Source organism: Salmo salar, chromosome ssa13 (genome assembly GCF_905237065.1).
Source record: "Salmo salar chromosome ssa13, Ssal_v3.1, whole genome shotgun sequence".
Taxonomy (NCBI): Eukaryota; Metazoa; Chordata; class Actinopteri; order Salmoniformes; family Salmonidae; genus Salmo; species Salmo salar.
This window is the reverse complement of record NC_059454.1, coordinates 96582824-96606398: the sequence shown is the minus strand read 5'-3', so window position 1 is coordinate 96606398 and position 23575 is coordinate 96582824. Positions and strand designations below refer to the sequence as shown.

Sequence of the window (23575 nt, the reverse complement as noted above, 5' to 3'; positions counted from 1 at the left end):
TCCCCAAGTCTAGAACAGACTATGCGAGGCACACAGTACTACATGGGGCCATGACTGCATGAAACTCTATTCCACATCAAGTAACTGACGTAAGCAGTAAAATTACATTTAAAAAACAGATAAAAAAAAAACTTTATGGAACAGCGGGGACTGTGAAGCAAAACAAACATTGACACAGATACATACATGCACGCACACACACACAGGATAACATACACACTATACATACACATGGATTTAGTACTGTAGATATGTGGTAGTGGTGGAGTAGGGGCCTGAGGGCACACAGTGTGTTGTGAAATCTGTGAATGTATTGTAGTGTTTTAAAATTATATAAACTGCCTTCATTTTGCTGGACCCCAGGAAGAATAGCTGCTGCTTTGGCAGGAACTAATGGGGATCCATAATAAATACAAATCTCATCTTTCAGAACACATCGACTCCTCATGATTTAAAGCATTGTCCTCACTCCGACAACAACAAATGTGCAAAAGTGGCCCAATTAGCTGGAGGGATGGGAGCATCTTCTTGTTGAGCGCAGTCCTCAAGTTCAGAACGACTGTCAGTCAAAACCAATAGAGCTCTGACATAACTTATAGCATGTTACTGTACAGCCACTGCATTAGGCACTCATCAATTACAAAATCTGCCGTTTTCATCGCGTATATGGGATGACGGAAGCTCTGAGTTGAAAGGTTTAAATTGTCAGTTCGTGCACCTTGGTTTTACGGCACCACACGTAGCGACAGCGGCAGTGTTGTCAGATATAACCTTCTGTTAATTGGTGAGTGTGTGTTGGTACAGTGAGGAGACGCTCCATATGAGGAGACGTCTTCAGAGGGACACAGATTGGCCTACTTTACTCAAATCCTCATTGACCCAATTCAGAGCTTTGTGGAGCATCCTCCTCCACACACACACACAGACACACGCCTCTCCACCCTACACCCTGTTCCCCCCTCATGCACTCCCTCTCACACCCTCCCCACACCTCTTGTTGTTGTCTACAGAGCATGCTCTATTCCTATTGGCTGTGTGGCAGAGGTAAGGAATGGGAGGGTAGCTAGCCATTGTCTAATAACTACACAGTTAAAGGCGGTCTTTGTCACAGTGCTGTGAGAACCAGAATGGCCCCTCTAGCCAGCCGTCTCGACGGGCAACCAACTGGACAGACCGCCCCATAGGGTGCCACTGCTCTCTCACAGGCCATGATGGGCTGACCCTTATTATGCCCCACTAAAAGCCCTTCTCAGTTTTCCATTTACTGGACCTATAGTTAATCATCCGTTGACTCCATTGTATGTGGAGTGATAACATTGATTCCTCTAATTCAGAGCAGCACCACAGATATTGACATCAGCGAGATGCAAGACTTCGCTCTTACACAGTCTCACACAGCATCTGCGCATGTGCACGGGTTCGCTTTACGCTCTTCCAGGGTGGTAGTCACGGGACCAAAACAGAGAAGTCGAGCCTCGCGCTTCATTGCTCTTAGTTGTTGCGGAAATTGACCCACTATGCTGATTACTTTCTAAATCTACGTCATATCACAGTCTACCTTTTTAAAATGGTAGTTAAGCCTAGTTGCCGTGGTAGGCAGTTAAGGGTTAATGCAGCTCTAGATAGATAGTATGTGTATATAGTCTGTAGTGGTAGTTAAGGGTTAATGCAGCTCTAGATAGATAGTATGTGTATATAGTCTGTAGTGGTAGTTGAGGGTTAATGCAGCTCTAGATAGTGAGTATGTGTATATAGTCTGTAGTGGTAGTTGAGGGTTAAGTCTGGTTGCCGTGCACTGCTAGGCAGTATTATGTTCTGTAATGGTAGTTGGTCTTTTTTTGTATTTTATTAGGATCCCCATTAGCTGTTGCAATAGCAGCGGCTACTCTCCTGGGGCCGGATTCACAAAACCTTCTTAACAACCTCTTAAGGATCCGCCCCTTTTTTTAAATTTTCGCCTGAAATGACATACCCAAATCTAACTGCATGTAGCTCTGGGCCTGAAGCAAGGATGTTCTTGGTACCATTTTGAAAGGAAACACTTTGAAGTTTGTGGAAATGTGAAAGGAATGTAGGAGAATATAACACAATAGATCTGGTAAAAGATAATACAAAGAAAAAACCAACCGTTCTTTTGTATTTTTTTTTGTACCGTCTTTGAAATGCAAGAGGGGCCATAATGTACTATTCCAGCCCAGGTGCAATATACATTCTGGCCACTAGATGGCAGCAGTGTATGTGAAAAGTTTTACACTGATCAAATGAACTATTGTATTTCTGTTCAAAATGTTGTATCAAGACTGGCCAAATGTTCAAAATTGTGCACTCTCCTCAAACACTGTAATAGCTACTGTAAATTGGACATTGCAGTTAGATTAACAAGAATTGAAGCTTTCTGCCAATAGCAGATATGTCTATATCCTGGGAAATTGTCTTGTTACTTGCAACATTTTTTTACATTTACATTTTAGTCATTTAGCAGACGCTCTTATCCAGAGCGACTTACAAATTGGTGCATTCACCTATAATATCCAGTGGAACAACCACTTTACAATAGTGCATCTAAATCTTTTATGTTAATCTCATTAACCTACGTTAGCTCAACCATCCCGTGGAAGGGACACCGACCCCGAAGAAGTTTTAAGAAGAAATTTCTTAACTGCCATTTTTTCCTTAACTATAGACTTAAGAAGAAAGTTAAGCAAAGTTGCTATTCCTTAATAAAGTTATTGGAAATGTTCTTAAGGGTTTTCCTAAGTTTCTTCCTAAGAAAAAAGGGAAGAATAAATAGGATTCTTGAAAATAATGCTTTAACTTTAGGACAGCTAAACTCTTGTCTTGAGATAAATGGATACTTTTGTAACCATGAACATTTTCTTGCGCTGCAGACACAGTTGGCTACCGGATATTTAAATACAGAAAGAATACAAATTATACACGCATTATCTAGCTAGCTAGTAATTAACAATATATTACAGTATTCTAGAAGTGTTAAACAGCTAGCGCTATCTCATCAATTTGCAAAGAAGAACTTGGCTGACTTAGCTAACGACGTTAACGTTAGCTAATGTTGGCTATAATGTCTTTACATGTTAGCTAGTTAACGTAGCTAACTAACTTACTGGTCGCACAGTCCCTCTACCACCATCTCTATGATGGACGACACCTTCTCCTCCATCTGGTCCACATGAATGGTCTCTCAACTCTCTTCTTAGTAGCTGACTTGATGTCGAACCACTTATTTTTTACGGCCATACCCCCGATGGCATAGACCGACTCGGCCACTCTCGCCCGTCCTTTCTTTTTGGTCTCTGCAGTGACCCCGCAGTTATCAAGTCTCCCCAACATCAACCTTTTCCTGGCTGCTATTTCCTCCACCATGACTTCAATCTCTTTTTATGCATTTTTGATTTTGATATAGCTAGTCAGATGGCTATAATGTGTGAAAAATAACCACAAAAAAAAAAGTGCCTTCCCTGTCACAGGCTTATTTATTGGTTTCAAGCACGTCACTATTGTCAATGCTACATAAGGAGATATTTGCGAAGATCTTAAAGATATTTACAAATTCCTAAGAACATTTTGAGGAATTGCATTTACGAACTCTTATGAACTTCCTATTTTTTTCCTTAAACTTCTTACGTTTTTTTCATAAGTAATGTTTCGTGAATCCGGCCCCTGGGGTCCATATGAAACTTGACATAATACAGAACATTTAATAGACGAGCTCAAGGACAGAACTACATAAAACATTTTTTAAAGGCACATGTAACCTACATATCAATGCATACACACAAACTATCTAGGTCAAAAAGGGGAGAGGCGTTGTGCTGTGAGGTGTTGCTTTATCTGTTTTTTTTAAACCAGGTTTGCTGTTCACTTGAGCTATATGAGATGGAACAGAGTTCCATGCAATAATGGCTCTATATGATATTGTACACTTTCTTGAATTTGTTCTGGATTTGGGGACTGTGAAAAGACCCCTGGTGGCATGTCTGGTGGGTGTGTGTGTCAGAGCGTTGACTATGCAAACATTTTGGGATTTTCAACACATCAATGTTTCTTATGAAAAGAAGTGATGCAGTCAGTCTCTACTCAACTCTTAGCAAAGAGAGACTGGCATACATAGTATTAATATCAGCCCCCTGATTTTACAAATCAAAATCAAATCACATTTTATTGGTCACATACACGTGTTTAGCAGATGTTATTGCAGGTGGAGCGAAATGCTTGTGCTTCTAGCTCCGACAGTGCAGTAATACCTAACAGTTTCACAACATATACCGTTTAAGTCGGAAGTTTACATACACCTTAGCCAAATACATTTAAACTCAGTTTTTCACAATTCCTGACATTTAATCATAGTAAAAATTCCCTGTCTTAGGTCAGTTAGGATCACCACTTTATTTTAAGAATGTGAAATGTCAGAATACTAGTAGAGAGATTTATTTCAGCTATTATTTCTTTCATCACATTCCCAGTGGGTCCGAAGTTTACATACAGTCAATTAGTATTTTGTAGCATTGCCTTTAAATTGTTTAACTTGGGTCACACGTTTTGGGTAGCCTTCCACAAGCTTCCAACAATACATTTTGTGAATATTTGGCCCATTCCTCCTGACAGAGCTTGTGTAACTGAGTCAGGTTTGTAGGCCTCCTTGCTCGGACATGCTTTTTCAGTTCTGCCCACATTTTCTATAGGATTGAGGTCAGAGCTTTGTGATGGCCACTCCAATACCTTGACTTTGTTGTCCTTAAGCCATTTTGCCACAACTTTGGAAGTATGCTTGGGGTTATTGTCCATTTGGAAGACCCATTTGTGACCAAGCTTTAACTTCCTGACTGATGTCTTGAGATGTTGCTTCAATATATCCACATCATTTTCCATCCTCATGATGCCATCTATTTTGTGTAGTGCACCAGTCCTTCCTGCAGCAAAGCACCCCCACAACATGATGCTGCCACCCCCGTGCTTCGCGGTTGGAATGGTGTTCTTCGGCTTGCAAGCTTCCCCTTTTTTCCTCCAAACATAACGATGGTCATTATGACCAAACAGTTCTATTTTTGTTTCATCAGACCAGAGGACATTTCTCCAAAAAGTACAATCTTTGTCCCCATGTGCAGTTGCAAACTGTAGTCTGGCTTTTTTATGGCGGTTTTGGAGCAGTGGCTTCTTCCTTGTTGAGCGGCCTTTCAGGTTATGTCGATATAGGACTCGCTTTACTGTGGATATAAATACTTTTGTACCCGTTTCCTCCAGTATCTTCACAAGGTCCTTTGCTGTTGTTCTGGGATTGATTTGCACTTTTTGCACCAAAATACGTTAATCTCTAGGAGACAGAACGCGTCTCCTTCCTGAGCGGTATGACGGCTGCATGGTCACATGGTGTTTATACTTGGGTACTATTGTTTGTACAGATGAGCGCGGTACCTTCAGGCGTTTTGAAATTGCTCCAAAGGATGAACCAGACTTGTGGAGGTCTTGGCTGATTTCTTTTGATTTTCCCATGATGTCAAGCAAAGAGGCACTGAGTTTGAAGGTAGGCCTTGAAATACATCCACAGGTACACCTCCAATTGACTCAAATTTTGTCAATTAGCCTATCAGAAGGTTCTAATGCCAGGACATCATTTTCTGGAATTTTCCAAGCTGTTTAAAGGCACAGTCAACTTAGTGTATGTAAACTTCTGACCCACTGGAATTGTGATACAGTGAAATAATCTGTCTGTAAACAATTATTGGAAAAATTACTTGTCATGCACAAAGTAGATGTCCTAACCGACTTGCCAAAACTATAGTTTGTTAACAAGAAATTTGTGGAGTGGTTGAAAAACGAGTTTTCATGACTTCAACCTAAGTGTATGTAAACTTCTGACTTCAACTGTATACAACTTACATTTCTGACCCACTGGAATTGTGATACAGTGAATTATAAGTTAAATAATCTGTCTGTAAACAATTATTGGAAAAATGACTTGTGTAACTGATGTGAAATGACTAGCTAGTTAGTGGGTTGCGAGCTAATAGTGTTTCAATCGGTGACGTCACTCGCTTTGTGGAGTTGAAAAACACATAAAGCTAAGTAAGGAATGGATTAAGATATATATATATATATACCGACACACACACGTCAGAGCGGCATTGGACTAAGATACAGTGGTATAATATAGAGTACAATATATACATATGAGATGGGTGATGCAACATTTACAAACAATTAAAGTGACTAAGATACCGTAGAATAGTATAGAGTACAGTTTACACACATGAGACGAGTAATGTGGGGGCGGCAGGTAGCCTAGTGGTTAGAGCGTTGGACTTGTAACCAAAAGGTTGCAAGATCGAATCCCCGAGCTGACAAGGTGAAAATCTGTCATTCTGCCCCTAAACAAGGCCGTTAACTCACTGTTCCTAGGCCATCATTGAAAATAAGAATTTGTTCTTAACTGACTTGCCTAGTTAAATAATAGAAAAAAAACGATGATACGGAGACATTATTAAAGTGGCAAGTGTTTCATTTCCGTGATTCATAATCTATGTCTATAGGCATAGATTAGGTGCTAGAGATTACTGTTTAACAGTCATAGAGTGCACTACAGTATATACATATGAAATGGGTGATCCAATATGTAAACACAATTTACAAGTGACTAAGATACCATAGAATAGTTTGGAGTGCAGTTTATACATATGAGATGAGTAATGGTAGATACGGAACATTATTACAGTGGCTAGTGATCCATTTCTAAAAGTGGCCAGTGACTCCTATCGGTTTAGAAGCAGCCGCCCCTGATGTGCTAGTGTGTCTGATGGCCTTGAGATAGAAGCTGTTTTTCAGTCTCTTGGCCCCAGCTTTGATGCACCTGTACTGACCTCGCCTTCTGGATGATAACGGGGCGAACAGCCAGTGGCTTGGGTGGTTGACGTCCTTGATGATCTTTTGGCATTCCTATGGCTTAGAGTGCTGTAGGTGTCCAGGAGGGCGGGAAGTTTGTCCCCGGTAATGCGTTGGGCAGATCGCACCACCCTCTGGAGAGCTTTGCGGTTGTGGACGGTGCAGTGGCCATACCAGGTGGTGATACAGCCCGACAGGATGCTCTCAATTGTGCATCTGTAAAAGTTTGTGGGTTTTAGGTTTTAAGCCACATTTCTTTAGCCTCCTGAGGTTGAAGAGGTGCTGTTGCGCCTTCTTCATCACACTGTCTGTGTGGGTGGACCATTTCAGCTTGTCAGTGATGTGTACGCCAAGGAACTTGAAACTTTCCACCTTCTCCTCTGTGGTCCCACCGATGTGGATAGAGGGGTGCTCCCTCTGCTGTTTCCTGAAGTCCATGATCATCTCCTTTTGTTTTGTTTACATTGAGTGAGAGGTTATTTTCCTGGCACCACACTCCCAGAGCCCTCAGCTCCTCCCTGAAGGCTGTCTCATCGTTGTTGGTAATCAAGCCTACTACTGTTGTGTCGTCTGCAAACTTGATGATTTAAGTTGGAGGCGTGCTTGGCCACGCAGTCATGGGTGAACAGGGAGTACAGGCGGGGGCTGAGCACGCACCCTTGTGGGGCCCCAGTGTTGAGGATCAGCAACGAGGTGTTGTTTCCTACCTTCACCGCCTGGGGGCGACCCGTCAGGAAGTCCAGGATCCAGCTGCACAGGGCAGGGTTCAGTCCCAGGGCCTCGAGCTTGATGAGCTTGGAGGGTACTATGGTGTTGATGGCTGAGCTATAGTCAATGAACAGCATTCTTACATAGTTATGCCGCTTGTCCAGATGGGACAGGGCAGTGTGGTGGTGATTGCATCGTCTGTGGATCTATTGGGGCGGTAAGCAAATTGAAGAGGGTCTAGGGTGGCAGGTAAGGTGGAAGTAAAATGAACTATTCTCTCAAAGCACTTCATGATGACAGAGGTGAGTGATAAGGGGCGATTAGTCATTTAGTTCAGTTACCTTTTCTTTCTTGGGTACCGGGACAATGGTGGCCATCTTGAAGCATGTGGGGACAACAGACTGGGATAGGGAGAGATTGACTATATCTGTGAACACACCAGCAAGCTGGTCTGCGCATTGCGCATATAATGAAGAGCAAGTCGTGCCACTCTGTTCTGGGCCAGCTGCAGCTTAACTAGGTCTTTCCTTGCAGCACTGGACCACACGACTGGACAATAATCAAGATTAGACAAAACTAGAGCCTGCGGAACTTGCTTTTTGGAGTGTGGTGTAAAAAAAAGCAGAGCATCTCTTTATTACGGACAGACCTCTCCCCATCTTTAAAACCATTGAATCTATATGTTTAGACCATGACAGTTTACAATCTAAGGTAACACCAAGTAATTTAGTCTCCTCAACTTGTTCAACAGCCACACCATTCATTACCAGATTCAGCTGAGGTCTAGAACTTAGGGAATGATTTGTACCAAATAAATGCTCTTAGTTTTAGAGATGTTCAGGACCAGTTTATTACTGTCCACCCATTCCAAAACAGACTGCAACTCTTTGTTAAGGGTTTCAGTGACTTCCTTAGCTGTCGTTGCTGATGCTTATATGGTTGAATCATCAGCATACATGGACACACATGCTTTGTTTATTGCCAGTGGCAGATCATTGGTAAAAATAGAAAAGAGTAGAGTCTAGAGAGCTGCCCTGCGGTACACCACACTTTACATGTTTGACATTAGAGAAGCTTCCATTGAAGATAACCCTTTGAGTTCTATTAGATAGATATCTCTGAATCCATGATATGGCAGAGGTTGAAAAGCCGTAAAACAAGTTTTTTTTCACCAACAAGTTATGGTCAATAATATCAAAGGCTGCACTAAAATGTAACAGTACAGCTCCCACAATCTTCTTATTCAAAAAATTTTTCAACCAATCATCAGTCATTTGTGTCAGTGCAGTACATGCTGAGTGCCCTTCTCTATAAGCATGCTGAAAGTCTGTTGTTAATTTGTTTACAGAGAAATAGCATTGTATTTGGTCAAACACCATTTTTTCCCAAAAGTTTGCTAAGAGCTGGCAGCAAGCTTATAGGTCTGCTGTTAGAACCAGTAAAGGCCGCTTTACCACTTTTGGGTAGCGGAATGACTTTGTCTTCCCTCTAGACCTGAGGACAACACTTTCCTCTAGGCTCAGATTAAATATATGACAGATAGGAGTGGCCATAGAGTCATCCTCAGTAGTTTTCCATCTAAGTTGTCAATGCCAGGAGGTTTATCATTATTGATTGATAACAATAATGTTTCCACCTCTCCCACACTAACTTTCCAAAATTCAAACTTGCAATGCTTTTCTTCATGATTATTTTTTTATGCATAAATACGATGGCTCGTTCGTTGGCATTTCCTGCCTAAGGTTTGCCAAATATAAATAATTGGCAACATCAAATGATTGTGATGAATAAGCCATCTGATTCGATAAAAGATGGAGTTGAATTAGTCTTTCTGCCTATAATTTAAAGTACTCAATTATTTTTCCATCGTTCTTTATATCATTGAACTTTGCTTCATAATACAGTTTCTTCTTTTTTCTTGTTGAGTTTAGTCACATTTCTCAATTTGCAGTAAGTCAGCCAGTCAGATGTGCAGCCAAACTTATTAGCCACTCCTTTTGCCCCATCTCTTTCAACTATACAGTTTTTCAATTCCTCATCAATCCACGGAGCCTTAAGAAACTGACTGTTAGAACTCTTAACAGGTGCATGTTTATCAATAATTGGAAGAAGCAATTTCATAAATTCATCAAGTGCAGCATCTGGATGCTCCTTATTAATCACATCAGAACAACAAATATTTTTAACATCCACATGAGTCACAGCTAAATATTTTGTATGATATCTTATACACTATTTCAGGCCCAACTGTTGGAACTTTGTGGCATTCCTGGGTATAGTCACAATATTGTGATCACTGCATCCAATGGGTACGGATACAGCTTTAGAACAAAGTTTTACAGTATTAATAAAAATGTGATTATACATGTGGATGATCTTGTTCCTGTAGTGTTGGTAAAAACCCTGGTAGGTTGATTAATAACCTGAACCAGATTACAGGCACTGGTTACAGTGAGAAGCTTTCTCTTGCGCGGACAGCTTGATGAAAACCAGTCAATATTCAGGTCCCCAAGAAAGTAGACCTTCTCTGTTTACATCACATGCACTATCAACTATTTCACACATATTATTTAGATACTGACTGTTAGCACTTGGTGGCCTATAGCAACACCCCAAATGATAAGGCTTTAGATGTGCCAGGTGAACCTGCAACCACAACACTTCAATAACACTTGACATAACATCTTCTCTAAGCATTACAGGGATATGGTTCTGAATATATATATATATATATATATCACACACACACACACAGCAGCACCTCCCCATATGCATTTCTGTCTCTTTGATGGATGTAATATCCTTGTATTGCTACTGCTGTATCATCAAATGCAGGAGCAAGTTAATGATTTCATGAACCTTATTTCTAAGGCTACATATATTAATATGGGCTGTTTTCAGCCCTTTCCTGGGTAGCTTATCAGAGATGGACATAATACTGAAAAGAGCAAACCAAGCAAGAGAAAAATATATACATTCAGCAGTCCATTAATCAATTGGTGTGTGTGTGTGTGTGTGTGTGTGTGTGTGTGTGTGTGTGTGTGTGTGTGTGTGCTGCGGGTTTGAAGCTACGAACCCATAGGCTTGGCTTTCTCATTCCTTCCAGGCTTTTGGGAGGGAGGGTGGACAATGAGCCTGTCATAGCAGATGTAAGCAATGTCCCCACGCGCTCTGGCAGCTTTCATGGCTGGGATCAGTTCTTTCCTCTTCTGGCGGACAGCTTCAGGATAGTCCTCAATCTCCCTGTGGTCCATCTTCAATTTTTCAGAGAGAATTTCCTTCACTTTGTCCTCAGACTCCGTCCAGGTCTCACGTTGAGATTCTGCAATTCCGTCCACAAACATGTTGTTCCGCCTTGATTGTCCCTTGAGATAACAATGACGGATAAATCCGACTTCATGGATTCACACACAGAACTGATGTCCTCTCTCAATGACTTACAGATTGTTGTCCTCTTGCCGTTCTCCTGTTTCAACTCATCGAGCTGACCCTGGGAGAACTACATACTGTTCTTCAGGTCCTGGACCTCTCTGGTCAGGTCGTCCATTCTTTTATTAGTTGACTCCACCAGTATTTGGACAAAACACTTGAAGCTATTTTCTTGTTGTTGTAAAAACTGCTTGTAGAACTCTTTTGTTCTTTTAAAAGACACTTCACGTGTGGTAGAGTCACACCACTGTCCTCAACGGGACTCCCGCCGGCTTTGGTCTTTGTCATTGTAGCTAGCAACGTATGTTTCGCTGTTACTCCTCGCAGTTCCAGACAGGGCAGGTCACAAGATTGAAAACAACAAACAGCAGGGATCTAGACAGCCACAAACCTGGGACAATCCCCGGTCCCAGCCACAAAGGCTAACCGTGTCACAGGCTGCGTTCAAGCCCTGCTAGCTTGATATGCAGCTAGCAGCTAGGCTAGCCGCAACGCCAAATAGTTTCTCAGACCTGTCCTTGGTCGGCAGGATCATTGAATAGAGAGTAGCAGTCCCAGCAACTGATGCCAAGCCTATCAGAAGCTTCCAAAGCCATGACATCATTTTCTGGAATTTTCCAAGCTGTTTAAAGGCACAGTCAACTTAGTGGATGTGAATTTCTGACCCACTGGAATTGTGATTCGGTGAATTATAAGTGAAATAATCTGTCTCTAAACAATTGTTGGAAAAATTACTTTTGTCATGCTCAAATTAGATGTCTAACCGACTTGCCAAAACAATAGTTTGTTAACAAGAAATTTGTGGAGTGGTTGAAAAGCAAGTTTTAATGACTCCAACCTAAGTGTATGTAAACTTCCGACTTCAACTGTAATAGCACTGGAATGATCTAATTAACAGACATTATGCCACTTTGGAGAGGTTTAGGGACACTTGGAAACATCCCGAGACCACACCCGACACCGTTTACTAAAACATCTGCCCATTTCTAAACTCAGCAAAAAAAGAGATGCCCATTTTTCAGGACCCTGTCTTTCAAAGATAATTCGTAAAAATACAAATAACTTCACAGATCTTCATTGTAAAGGGTTTAAACACTGTTTCCAATGCTTGTTCATTGAACCATAAACAATTTATGAACATGCACCTGTGGAACGGTCGTTAAGACACTAACAGCTTACAGACGGTAAGCAATTAAGGTCATAGTTATGAAAACTTAGCACACTAAAGAGGCATTTCTACTGACTCTGAAAAACACAAAATAAAGATGCCCAGGGTCCCTGCTCATCTGTGTGAACGTGCCTTAGGCAAGCTGCAAGGAGGCATGAGGACTGCAGATGTGGCCAGGGCAATGAATTGCAATGTCCGTACTGCGAGACGCCTAAGACAGCGCTACAGGGAGACAGGACGGACAGCTGATCGTCCTCGCAGTGGCAGACCACGTGTAACAACACCTGCACAGGATCGGTACATCCGAACATCACACCTTCGGGACAAGTACAGGAAGGCAACAACAACTGTCCGAGTTACACCAGGAATACACAATCCCTCCATCAGTGCTCAGACTGTCTGCAATAGGCTGAGAGAGGCTGGACTGAGGGCTTGTAGGCCTGTAAGGCAGGTCCTCACCAGACATCACCGGCAACAGCGTCGCCTATGGGCACAAACCCACCGTCGCTGGACCAGACAGGACTGGCAAAAAGTGCTCTTCACTGACGAGTCGTGGTTTTGTCTCACCAGGGGTGATGGTCAGATTCGTGTTTATCGTCGAAGGAATGAGCGTTACACCGAGGCCTGTACTCTGGAGTGGGATCGATTTGGAGGTGGAGGGTCCGTCATGGTCTGGGGCGGTGTGTCACAGCGTCATCGGACTGAGCTTGTTGTCATTGCAGGCAATCTCAACACTGTGTGTTACAGGGAAGACATCCTCCTCCCTCATGTGGTACCCTTCCTGCAGGCTCATCCTGACATGACTTTCTAGCATGACAATGCCCCCAGTCATACCATACTGCTCGTTCTGTGCGTGATTTCCTGCAAGACAGGAATGTCAGTGTTCTGCCATGGCCAGTGAAGAGCCTGGATCTCAATCCCATTGAGCACGTCTGGGACCTGTTGGATCGGAGGCTGAGGGCTAGGGCCGTTCCCCCCCAGAAATGTCTGGGAACTTGCAGGGGCCCTGGTGGAAGAGTGGGGTAACATCTCACAGCAAGAACTGGCAAATCTGGTGCAGTCCATGAGAAGGAGATGCACTGCAGTACTTGATGCAGCTGTTGGCCACACCAGATACTGTTACTTTCTTTGACCCCCCCCCCCCCCCCTTTGTTCAGGGACACATTATTCAATTTCTGTTAGTCACATGTCTGTGGAACTTGTTCAGTTTATGTCTCAGTTGTTGAATCTTGTTATGTTCATACAAATATTTACATATGTTAAGTTTGCTGAAATAAACTCAGTTGACAGTAAGAGGTTTCTTTTTTTGCTGAGTTTAGTTAGGTGTGTCAATCCCATTTCTATTTCCTGATATTGTTCACATGTTGTGGAAGCCATCTGATGTGTTTCCAGCTCTTGGCTTCAGTAATTCACTTTTAACTTGTCAGTCAAATATAACTTTCAAAATAAAAAAAACAAAGAGTTGTTTTGTGTGTGCTTGATCTTGTGTTTTCTGAACTATGCAACTCTTATCGATCTTCTGATAATTTCCTCATAATCTCCCAGATATCATCTTTCCAAATATACCAAGTTTTGGCATGTCAGAATCATGTAATCACACATGAATAGCATTTACTTTTGGGTGTGTCTATTTAGGCAGCAATCTACATTTTGCTATTACATCTAAGAGGTTAAGGGTTAAGTCTGGTAGCCGCTCAGCGCTAGGCAGTATTATGGTCTGTAGTGGTAGTTAAGGGTTGTCTCGTTGTTTTGGTAAGTAAGGGTTAAGTCTGGTTGTCGTGCAGCGCTAAGCAGTATTATGCAAGCTACAGAGCAGAAGAGGGGAAGTGCATTACAGAATGCTGAGCTCAGGGCTCTGGCACGTCGCCAAATATCTCTACACACACTCAGCTGAGGGCTTTCCAAGCTTCCCACCAGCCCAGCAGTCTCCTCCCCTGTTTTGGAGTTCTCTCTGCCTCTCCCTTCTCTTTCTCCCTCCTCCCTCTCTCTCTTTCCCTTCCTCTTCTCTGACGTCAGTAGTTCAGCTGTGGGCCATGCATGACCTGGGTTGGGCCATATAATACAGGGGAGTGCCCTCAGTGTTAGTGTGTGTGTGAACTAGTACATTAGCAAGCAACTGCCAACCGGGGGATGTACTTACGCAAGCGTGTGTGTAAAAGGTGATCCCCTGTGTCGTTGTGTCAGCTGGTTGGTAGGAAGGAAATGGAGGAGTGAAAGGAGGGGTTTTCCCTCTTTCTCTCTCCTCTCGCCTATACCTCTCTCTTTGCTCGCTGCTCTCTTTGTCACTCACCCTCTCTCTCCCCCGTCTTCTGTTAGTCACGTGTGAGTTTCCTGTATTTTGATTGAGCAAAAGCCTGTCGCGTAGCGAAACGTGTGTGTGTGTGTGTGTGTGTGTGCTGTCTCCCAAACCTCCCCTGTGACAGTTATTGAATTCTTATAAAATCTATCTCAGACCAAAGGACTATTTGTCCCCTGCTTAAGCACAGATTTTTTTTTTTCATCCACACCGTTTCTGACAGGTGTAGAAAATCGAGTACACAGCCATTAATCTCCATAGACAAACATTGGCAGTAAAATGGCCTTACTGAAGACCTCAGTGACTTTCAACGTGACACCGTCATAGGATGCCACCTTTCCAACAAGTCAGTTCATAAAATTTCTGCCCTGCTGGAGCTGCCCCGGTCAACTGTAAGTGCTGTTATTGTGAAGTGGAATTGTCTAGGAGCAACAACAGCTCAGCCGCGAAGTGGTAGGCCACACAAGCTCACAGAACGGGACAGCTGAAGCGTGTAGCGTGTAAAAAAACAACTCACTACCGAGTTCCAAACTGTCTCTGGAAGCAACATCAGCACAAGAACTGTTCGTTGGGAGCTTCATGAAATGGGTTTCCGTGGCCAAGCAGCTGCACACAAGCCTAAGATCACCAAATGCAATACCAAGTGTCGACTGGAGTTGTGTGAAGCTCGCCGCCATTGGACTGTGGATCAGTGGAAGCGCGTTCTCTGGAGTGATGAATCGCACTTCACCATCTGGCAGTCTGAAGGATGAATCTGGGATTGGCGGATGCCAGGAGAACGCTACCCACACGAATGCATAGTGCCAACTGTAAAGTTTGGTGGAGGAGGAATAATGGTCTGGGGCTGTTTTTCATGGTTCAGGCTAGGCCCCTTAGTGCCAGTGAAGGGAAATCTCAACTCTACATCAAACAATGACATCCTAGACGATTCTGTGCTTCCAACTTTCTGGCCCAACTTGGGGAAGGCCCTTTCCTGTTTCAACAAAGCAATGACCCCGTGCACAAAGCGAGGTCCATACTGGAATGGTTTGTCATGATCGGTGTGGAAGAACTTGACTGGCCCGCACAGACCTCTGACCTCAACACCATCGAACACATTTGGGATTAATTGGAACGCCGACTGCGAGCCAGGCTTAATCACCCAACATCAGTGCCCGACCTCACTAATGCTGTTGTGGCTGAACGGAAGCAAGTCCCTGCAGCAATGTTCCAACATCTAGTGGAAATCCTTCCCAGAAAAGTGGAGGCTGTTATAGCAGCAAAGGGGGACCAACTCCATATTAATGCCCATAATAATGTTCGATAAGCAGGTGTCCACATACTTTTGGTTATGTTGTGTAGATACACCATTTCAGCCCATCAATATCAGGCTCACAGAGGATTCTCGGGAGACAGTCAGGAAAAGTAGCAATGTGACAGATTAGCATATCATAGTGGGGAGAACCTGATCCAGAGCCTCCAGTACTGGGTAGCAGAACCTCTCCTCCTGTGTCTATGTGTGTGTACTTTGAGAAAGCCCAAAATAAAATGGATACCTTTGTTTGGACTTCCCCTTTCTCCTCAAGCCAAAAGACTGCTAAATAGTTAGTCGGGTAGCTATTTCGGGGACTGAGTGGCGCAGCAATGTAAGGCACTGCATCGCAGTGCCAGAGGTGTCACTACAGACCCGGGTTCGATCCCGGGCTGTATCACAACCAGCCATGATTGGTGGTCCCACAGAGCAGCGCACAATTGGCCCAGCGTCGTCCGGGTTAGGGGAGGGCTTGGCCAGAGCAGGCTGTCATTGTAATTAAGAATTTGTTCTTAACTGACTTGCCTAGTTAAATAAAGATTCAGTTAAATATGTTTATTTTATTATCTCCATTGAACCCCCCCCCCTTTGCACCAAATCTTTGGACTCATCACATACGCTGCTGCTACTGTTTATTATCTATAATGTTGCCTAGTCACTTTACCCCTACCTAATGTGTACATACAGTATCTACCTCGGTTACCTCGTACCCCTGCACATTGACTCGGTACTGGTACCCCGTGTAGAGCCAAGTTATCGTTACTCATTGTGTTTTTTCCCCCTTGTGTTATTATCTTTCTTTTCTCTGTTGTTTACGAAAAATGAGGTTTAAATACAGTGGAGGGAACACAGCTGTAGCAGTAAAGAGCTTGTACATTATGTGAATTTGTTATTTTACTGTTGGGGCTATGATTTTCTTATTTTGTGCAGATCTGTGATGTCAACAGAAGGAAACCTGAATTCAGACTTTGAGCAGGATGTTTTTGAGAAGAGATGTACTCAGTAAATGTAGCCTACTTGCGTATCAGTTTGCACAATATCATCCCTTTTTAAATCCTCTCTAACATGGCCGTTTAGAGCCAACTGATTTGATCCCAGGCCCAACCAGACAGGATATATGGCTGCCATTTTGAGGGCCTCTCAGTGATGTCTGTATTACGCCTGTGGTTTTCAGAGGGCTGCTACGTTATCGGCAGGAAAGGGCTTCCTCCCAGACATTTTCCCACAAGTCCTGGCTGTCGGTGTGGATTTCAGAGGCCTGCTACGTTATCGGCAGGAAAGGGCTTCCTCCCAGACATTTTCCCAAAAGTCCTGGCTGTTGGTGTGGTTAGCGGGGGGGGAACTAATGAGTGACCTCTTAGCCAGAGAATGTCATGTTTACAGAAAATAGGTGTGTGGGTGGGGGGATCATGCGTGAGTGAGTGACGGCTGAGCTCTGTTACATTAGGAGGGCATCACTCGTTACACTGAGGGACTCTAGAGATCAGCAGTTTAACATTTTCCCCAGAGAGAGAAAGAAGAGATATGTTCCCCTCTCTTCGCTTCAGGGACTGCTCTTTCTTTCCCCCCCTTACCATTATAATCTGACTAGTAGCTAGCTGGTACAGTGGGTCTTCTGCACGTATAGGATGCTGAGCCACACACCCACAGGTTAATGACAACAACATGAATGCCATTGGGGTGTTCAAATATTCCGAACATGACTTTGTTACGCACTTCTGTGTTAATCTATTAGGCTACATGAATACAATTTGATTGACTTCTTGATTGATTGACTGACTGATCGTCTAATGGTTCTCCTCTTTTCTTTCTCAGGGTTCCACCTCAGCGGAACGGTAACAGAACCGGCCACGCCGTCGGAATCCGAGCTCGTCTGCAGCGTGAGTGTCAGCTTCGACCGCTGCAAGATCACCGCGGTCACATGCAGCTGTGGCAACAAGGACATCTTCTACTGCGCGCATGTGGTAGCGCTGGCCCTGTACCGCGTACGGAAGCCCGAGCAGGTCAAACTGCACCTGCCCATCTCAGAGACACTGTTCCAGATGAACAGAGACCAGCTGCAGAAATTTGTTCAGTACCTGATAACAGTACACCACACGGAGGTGCTGCCCACTGCTCAGAAACTAGCTGATGAGATTCTGTCAACAAACTCTGAGATCAACCAGGTCCATGGTGAGTGGGGTGGGTTGGTTGGTTGGTTGTGTGTGTGTGTGTGTGTGTGTGTGTGTGTGTGTGTGTGTGTGTGTGTGTGTGTGTGTGTTTCTGGAATAGATTTCCCCCTGGCTGATATGATTGGCTGGCTCCAGTGAATCCCTACCAGATATGATTGCAAACTTGACTTACATTGAATGAAGCTGCAGCAATGTGGTGCTTTCAGAGCAGGGCAGTGAAGAGAAAAAGAAAGATGTAATTGTAACCAAAAAATGACCTAAATTAACACATTATTTTAGTAAAAAGACAGGTGCTGCTGATAATACTGCAATCGTCAAGGCAGAGATCATGTACACTATGTGGACACCTGCTCGTTGAACATCTCATTCCCAAATCATGGGCATTAATATGGATTTGGTCCCCCCTTTGCTGCTATAACAGCTTGTACTCTTCTGGGAAGGCTTTCTACTAGATCTTGGAACATTGCTGCAGGGACTTGCTTCCGTTCAGCCACAAGCATTAGTGAGGTTGGGCACTGATGTTGGGTGATTAGGCCTGGCTCGCAGTCGGCAATCCAATTAATCCAAAAGGTGTTTGATGGGGTTGAGGTCAGGGCTCTGTGCAGGCCAATCAAGTTCAGGAAAGGGCCTTCCCCAAACTGTTGCCACAAAGTTGGAAGCACAGAATTGTCTAGAATGCCAGACCATTATTCCTCCTCCACCAAACTTTACAGTTGGGAATATGCATTCGGGCAGGTAGCGTTCTCCTGGCATCTGCCAAACCCAGATTTGTCCGTTGGACTGCCAGATGATTAAGCGTGATTCATCACTCCAGAGAACGTGTTTCCACTGCTCCAGAGTCCAATGGTGGCGAGCTTTACACCACTCCAGCTGACGCTTTGCATTGCGAATGGTGATCGTAGGCTTGTGTGTGGCTGCTTGGCCATGGAAACTCATTCCATGAAGCTCCCGACAAACAGTTCTTGCGCTGATGTTGTTTCCAGAGGCAGTTTGTAATTTGGTAGTGGGTGTAGCAGCCAAGGACAGACTATTTTTACGAGCTACCCCCTTCAGCACGTTTGTATTTCTAGTCCCATGTGGCTCAGTTGGTAGAGCGTGGTGCTTGCAAAGCCAGGGTTGTGGGTTCGATTCCCATGGGGGAATTCCCCAAAGTATGAAAATGTATGCACTCACTACTGTAAGTTGCTTGTCTACTAAATTGCTAAAATGTTAAAAATGTAAATATATAGTGTGTGTAGCCCATGTATCTGATGCTCTCTGGACTCTTTTTGGCCAGACAGAATCAGATACATGACCTACATATAGTAAGACAGAGGGGCACTGTTTCGCTAGCTTGGATGCTTTCTCTGGTGAGATGGTTTCAGCCACTTGATGTGATGATACTTTACTTAAGCTGGTGTCATATGAGGGCTATTTTCATCTTGTTTGGTTTTTGTTTGTCTGAGAGAGCCCAATGCTTTCGCTGAGACATGGAAAATCATTCAATCTAAATAATGAGCTGTGTGTGTGAGACTAACCTCTCTCTGTCTCCATGTGTGTAGGGGCCCCAGACCCCACGGCAGGGGCCAGTGTAGATGATGAGAACTGTTGGCACCTGGATGAGGAGCAGGTCCAGGAGCAGGTGAAACTCTTCCTTTCACAGGGAGGATACCATGGCTCTGGGAAACAACTCAACCTGCTGTTCAGCAAGGTAACACACACACACACACACACACACACACACACACACACACACACACACAAACAAACACAGCCCTTGTCTCTTTGCTGACCTCTCCCCCCCCCGCTCTCTCCCCCTCTCCCTCCCTCTCTCCTCTAGGTGAGAGAGATGTTGAAGATGCGTGACTCCAACGGTGCCAGGATGTTAACGCTGATCACAGAACAGTTTATGGGCGACCCTCGTCTGGCACTGTGGAGACAACAGGGAACCACCATGACCGACAAATACAGACAGCTGTGGGATGAGCTAGGTAAGAGGCAATGCACAACACACACACACACACACACACACACACACACACACACACACACACACACACACACACACACACACACACACACACACACACAAGGACCGACATCACTTGGAAGAACTAGGCGCTGAAGAGAATACACATGCACACATATGAGTGTCGTTGTGAACCTGGTACTGTTTGATTCTGTGTTGGTCAGTGGTGTTAGACCTACAGTGCCTTCAGAATGTATTCATACACCTTGACTTACTCCACATTTAGTTGTGTTACAGCCTGAATTCAAAAGTGATTTAAATAAATAAAAAATTGCACCCATCTACACACACTCTCCCATAATGACAAAGTGAAAACATGTTCTTAGAAATTAGTGCACATTTATTGAAAATTAAATGTAGAAATATCTCATTTACATACAGTAAGTATACACACCCCTGAGTCAATACTTTGTAGAAGCACCTTTGGCAGCGATTACAGCGGTGAGTCGTCTTGGGTATGTCTGTATCAGCTTTGCTGGGTTCTACTAAGCTAACATATGGAATTGTTTTAAGATTGTCATACCAGGGATAATTTAGCTATTTGATTTAGAGTTTTAGGACCCCTTTAGGTATAAAAAAAGATGTATACATACAATTATTTGATGAAACATTGAATTTGGCCTTACTGCTATTGTCCCATAGAAACTCATTGAATAACAGATTCATACGTGTGCAAAAAATATCAAAAGGGAGTTTGTTTTAAAGTGTGTGTCCTATATCTGAGACATATAAGAAAGATCAGGATGTTTTAGTTAGTTTTTTTTACTCATATTTAACGAACAAAAAATGGCACTAAACTGCTTCCATATACAGTACCAGCCAAACGCTTGGACACACATACTCAATCAAGGGTTTTTCTTTATCTTTACTATTTTCTACATTGTAGAATAATAGTGAAGACATCAAAACTAATGAAATAACACATATGGAATCATGTAGTAAGCAAAAAAAGTGTAAAACAAATCAAAATAGATTTTCGATTCTTCAAAGTAGCCAAGTGGCATTCTCTCATCCAGCTTTACCTGGATGCTTTTCCAACAGTATTGCAGTTCCCACATATGCTGAGCACTTGTTGGACTGCAGAGTGAAGGAAAAGCAGCCAACTCGTCCCAAACCATCTCAATTGGGTTGAGGTCGGGTGATTGTGGAGGCCAGGTCATCTGACACAGCACTCCATCACTCTCCTTGTTGGTCAAATAGCTCTTACACATCCTGGATGTGTTGGGTCATTGTCTTGTTGAAAAACAAATTATAGTCCCACTAATGCCAAACCAGATAGATGGCGTATTACTGCAGAATTCTGTGGTAGCCAGACTGGTTAAGTGTGACTTGAATTCTAAATAAGTCACAGACTGTCACCAGCAAAGCACCCCACACCATCACACCTCATCCTCCATGCCTCACGGTGGGAATCACAGATGCAGAGATCATCCGTTCACCTACTCTGCGTTTCACAAAGACACGGCGATTGGAACCAAAAATCTCAAATTGGACTCATCAGACCAAAAGACAGATTTCCACCGGTCAAATGTCCATTGCTTGTGTTTCTTGGCCCAAGCAAGTCTCTTCTTGTTATTGGTGTCCTTTATTAGTGGTTTCTTTTGCAGCACTTCGACCATGAAGGCCTGATTCACACAGTCTCCTCTGAATAGTTGAGGATGAGATGTGTCTGTTACTTGAACTCTGTGAAGTATTTATTTGGGCTGCAATCTGAGGTGCAGTTAACTCTAATGAACCTATCCTCTGCAGCAGAGTTAACTCTGGGTCTTCCTTTCCTGTGGCGGTCCTCACGAGAGCCAGTTTCATCGTAGTGCTTGGTGGTTTTTGCGACTGCACTTGAAGAAACTTTGAAAGTTCTTAACATTTTCCAGATTTCTTAAAGATGGACTGTCATTTCTCTTTGCTTATTTTGAGCTGTTCTTGCCATAATGTGGACTTGGTCTTTTACCAAATAGGGCTATCTTCTGTATACCACCCCTACCTTTTCACAACACAACTGATTGGCTCAAGCTCATTAAGTTGGAACGAACTTCCAAAAATGAACTTTTAACAAGATACACCTGTTAATTGAAATGTATTCCAGGTGACTACCTCATAAAGCTGGTTGAGACAATGCCAAGAGTGTTTAAAGCAGTCATCAAGACAAAGGGTGGCTACTTGAAGAATCTCAAATATAAAATATATTTTGATTTAACACTTTTTTGGTTACTACATGATTCCATATGTGTTATTTCATAGTTTTGATGTCTTCACTATTCTTAATAGTAAAGATATAAATAAAAAAAACTTGATTGAGTATGTGTGTCCAAACTTTTGACTGGTACTGTATATTTTTCAAATTGGTACTGGGCTACCTTCAGACGAGTCTTGTGAGGCTTGTGGGTGTCCTAGAGCAAAACAATATTAGTGTGTTGCCCAAACTGTTCTGACACTACAGACGCAGATTGGTGGTACCGACTTCAGACGCGGCCCGTGACGCCATTGGCAGACTTGGGGGATTGAGACGCAGCCCATGCAATAGAAATGACATCTCTAGTTTAAACAGATCGATTTTAATGGGGATGTTTTTATTATACTATTTAGATTTCCATGGAGGCGCGGACATCGACTCTAGGGGGTGAAGTTGGATGGGGAGCGTGGTGAACAGCAAGCTTGAAGTCTTTCCACATATTTTTCATCGGTATTCAAGTCTGGGCTTTGGCTGGGCCACCCAATGACTTTCACATTCTAGTTCTGAAGACATTCCAGCATTGCTTTGGCTGTATGCTTGGGGTCATTGTCTTGTTGGAACGTAAATCTTTGCGCCAGTCTAAGGTCGTTTGCACTCTGGAGCAGGTTCTCATCAAGGATTTGCCTGTATTTGGCTCCATTCATTGGTCCCTCTATCCTTACCAGTCTCCCAGGCCCTGCCGCTGAAAAGCATCCCCATAGCATGATGGTGTGATGAGCTGTGCCTGGTTTTCTCCAGACATTGCACTTTACATTCAGGCCAAAGAGATACATTTTCATCTCATCAGACCACAGAATCTTTTGCCTGAGTCTTTCATTTGCCTTTTTATAAACTACAGGTGTGCTGTCATGTGCCTTTTTTTATAAACTACAGGTGTGCTGTCATGTGCCTTTTTTTATAAACTACAGGTGTGCTGTCATGTGCCTTTTCTATAAACTACAGGTGTGCTGTCATGTGCCTTTTTTATAAACTACAAGTGTGCTGTCATGTGCCTTTTTTATAACCTACAGGTGTGCTGTCATGTGCCTTTTTTTTATAAACTACAGGTATGCTGTCATGTGCCTTTTTTATAAACTACAAGTGTGCTGTCATGTGCCTTTTTTATAAACTACAAGTGTGCTGTCATGTGCCTTTTTATAAACTACAGGTGTGCTGTCATGTGCCTTTTTATAAACTACAGGTGTGCTGTCATGTGGTGTGCTGTCATGTGCCTTTAAAAAAAAAAAATCCAGGTGTGCTGTCATGTGCCTTTTTTTATAACCTACAGGTGTGCTGTCATGTGCCTTTTTTTATAACCTACAGGTGTGCTGTCATGTGCCTTTTTTTATAAACTACAGGTATGCTGTCATGTGCCTTTTTTATAAACTACAAGTGTGCTGT

General features: G+C 43.3%; 1 protein-coding gene across 1 annotated transcript in view; it reads left to right on the top strand.

The window, feature by feature from the left end:
* LOC106568302 (zinc finger SWIM domain-containing protein 6) overlaps positions 1–23575 on the top strand; it is a 63349-nt gene that overhangs the window by 14789 nt on the left and 24985 nt on the right. Inside the window, exons 2-4 of the mRNA XM_014138514.2 lie at positions 17602–17958; positions 19499–19647; positions 19777–19927. Coding sequence (XP_013993989.1) covers positions 17602–17958; positions 19499–19647; positions 19777–19927 — 657 coding nt within the window. The remainder of the gene's footprint in view (positions 1–17601; positions 17959–19498; positions 19648–19776; positions 19928–23575) is intronic.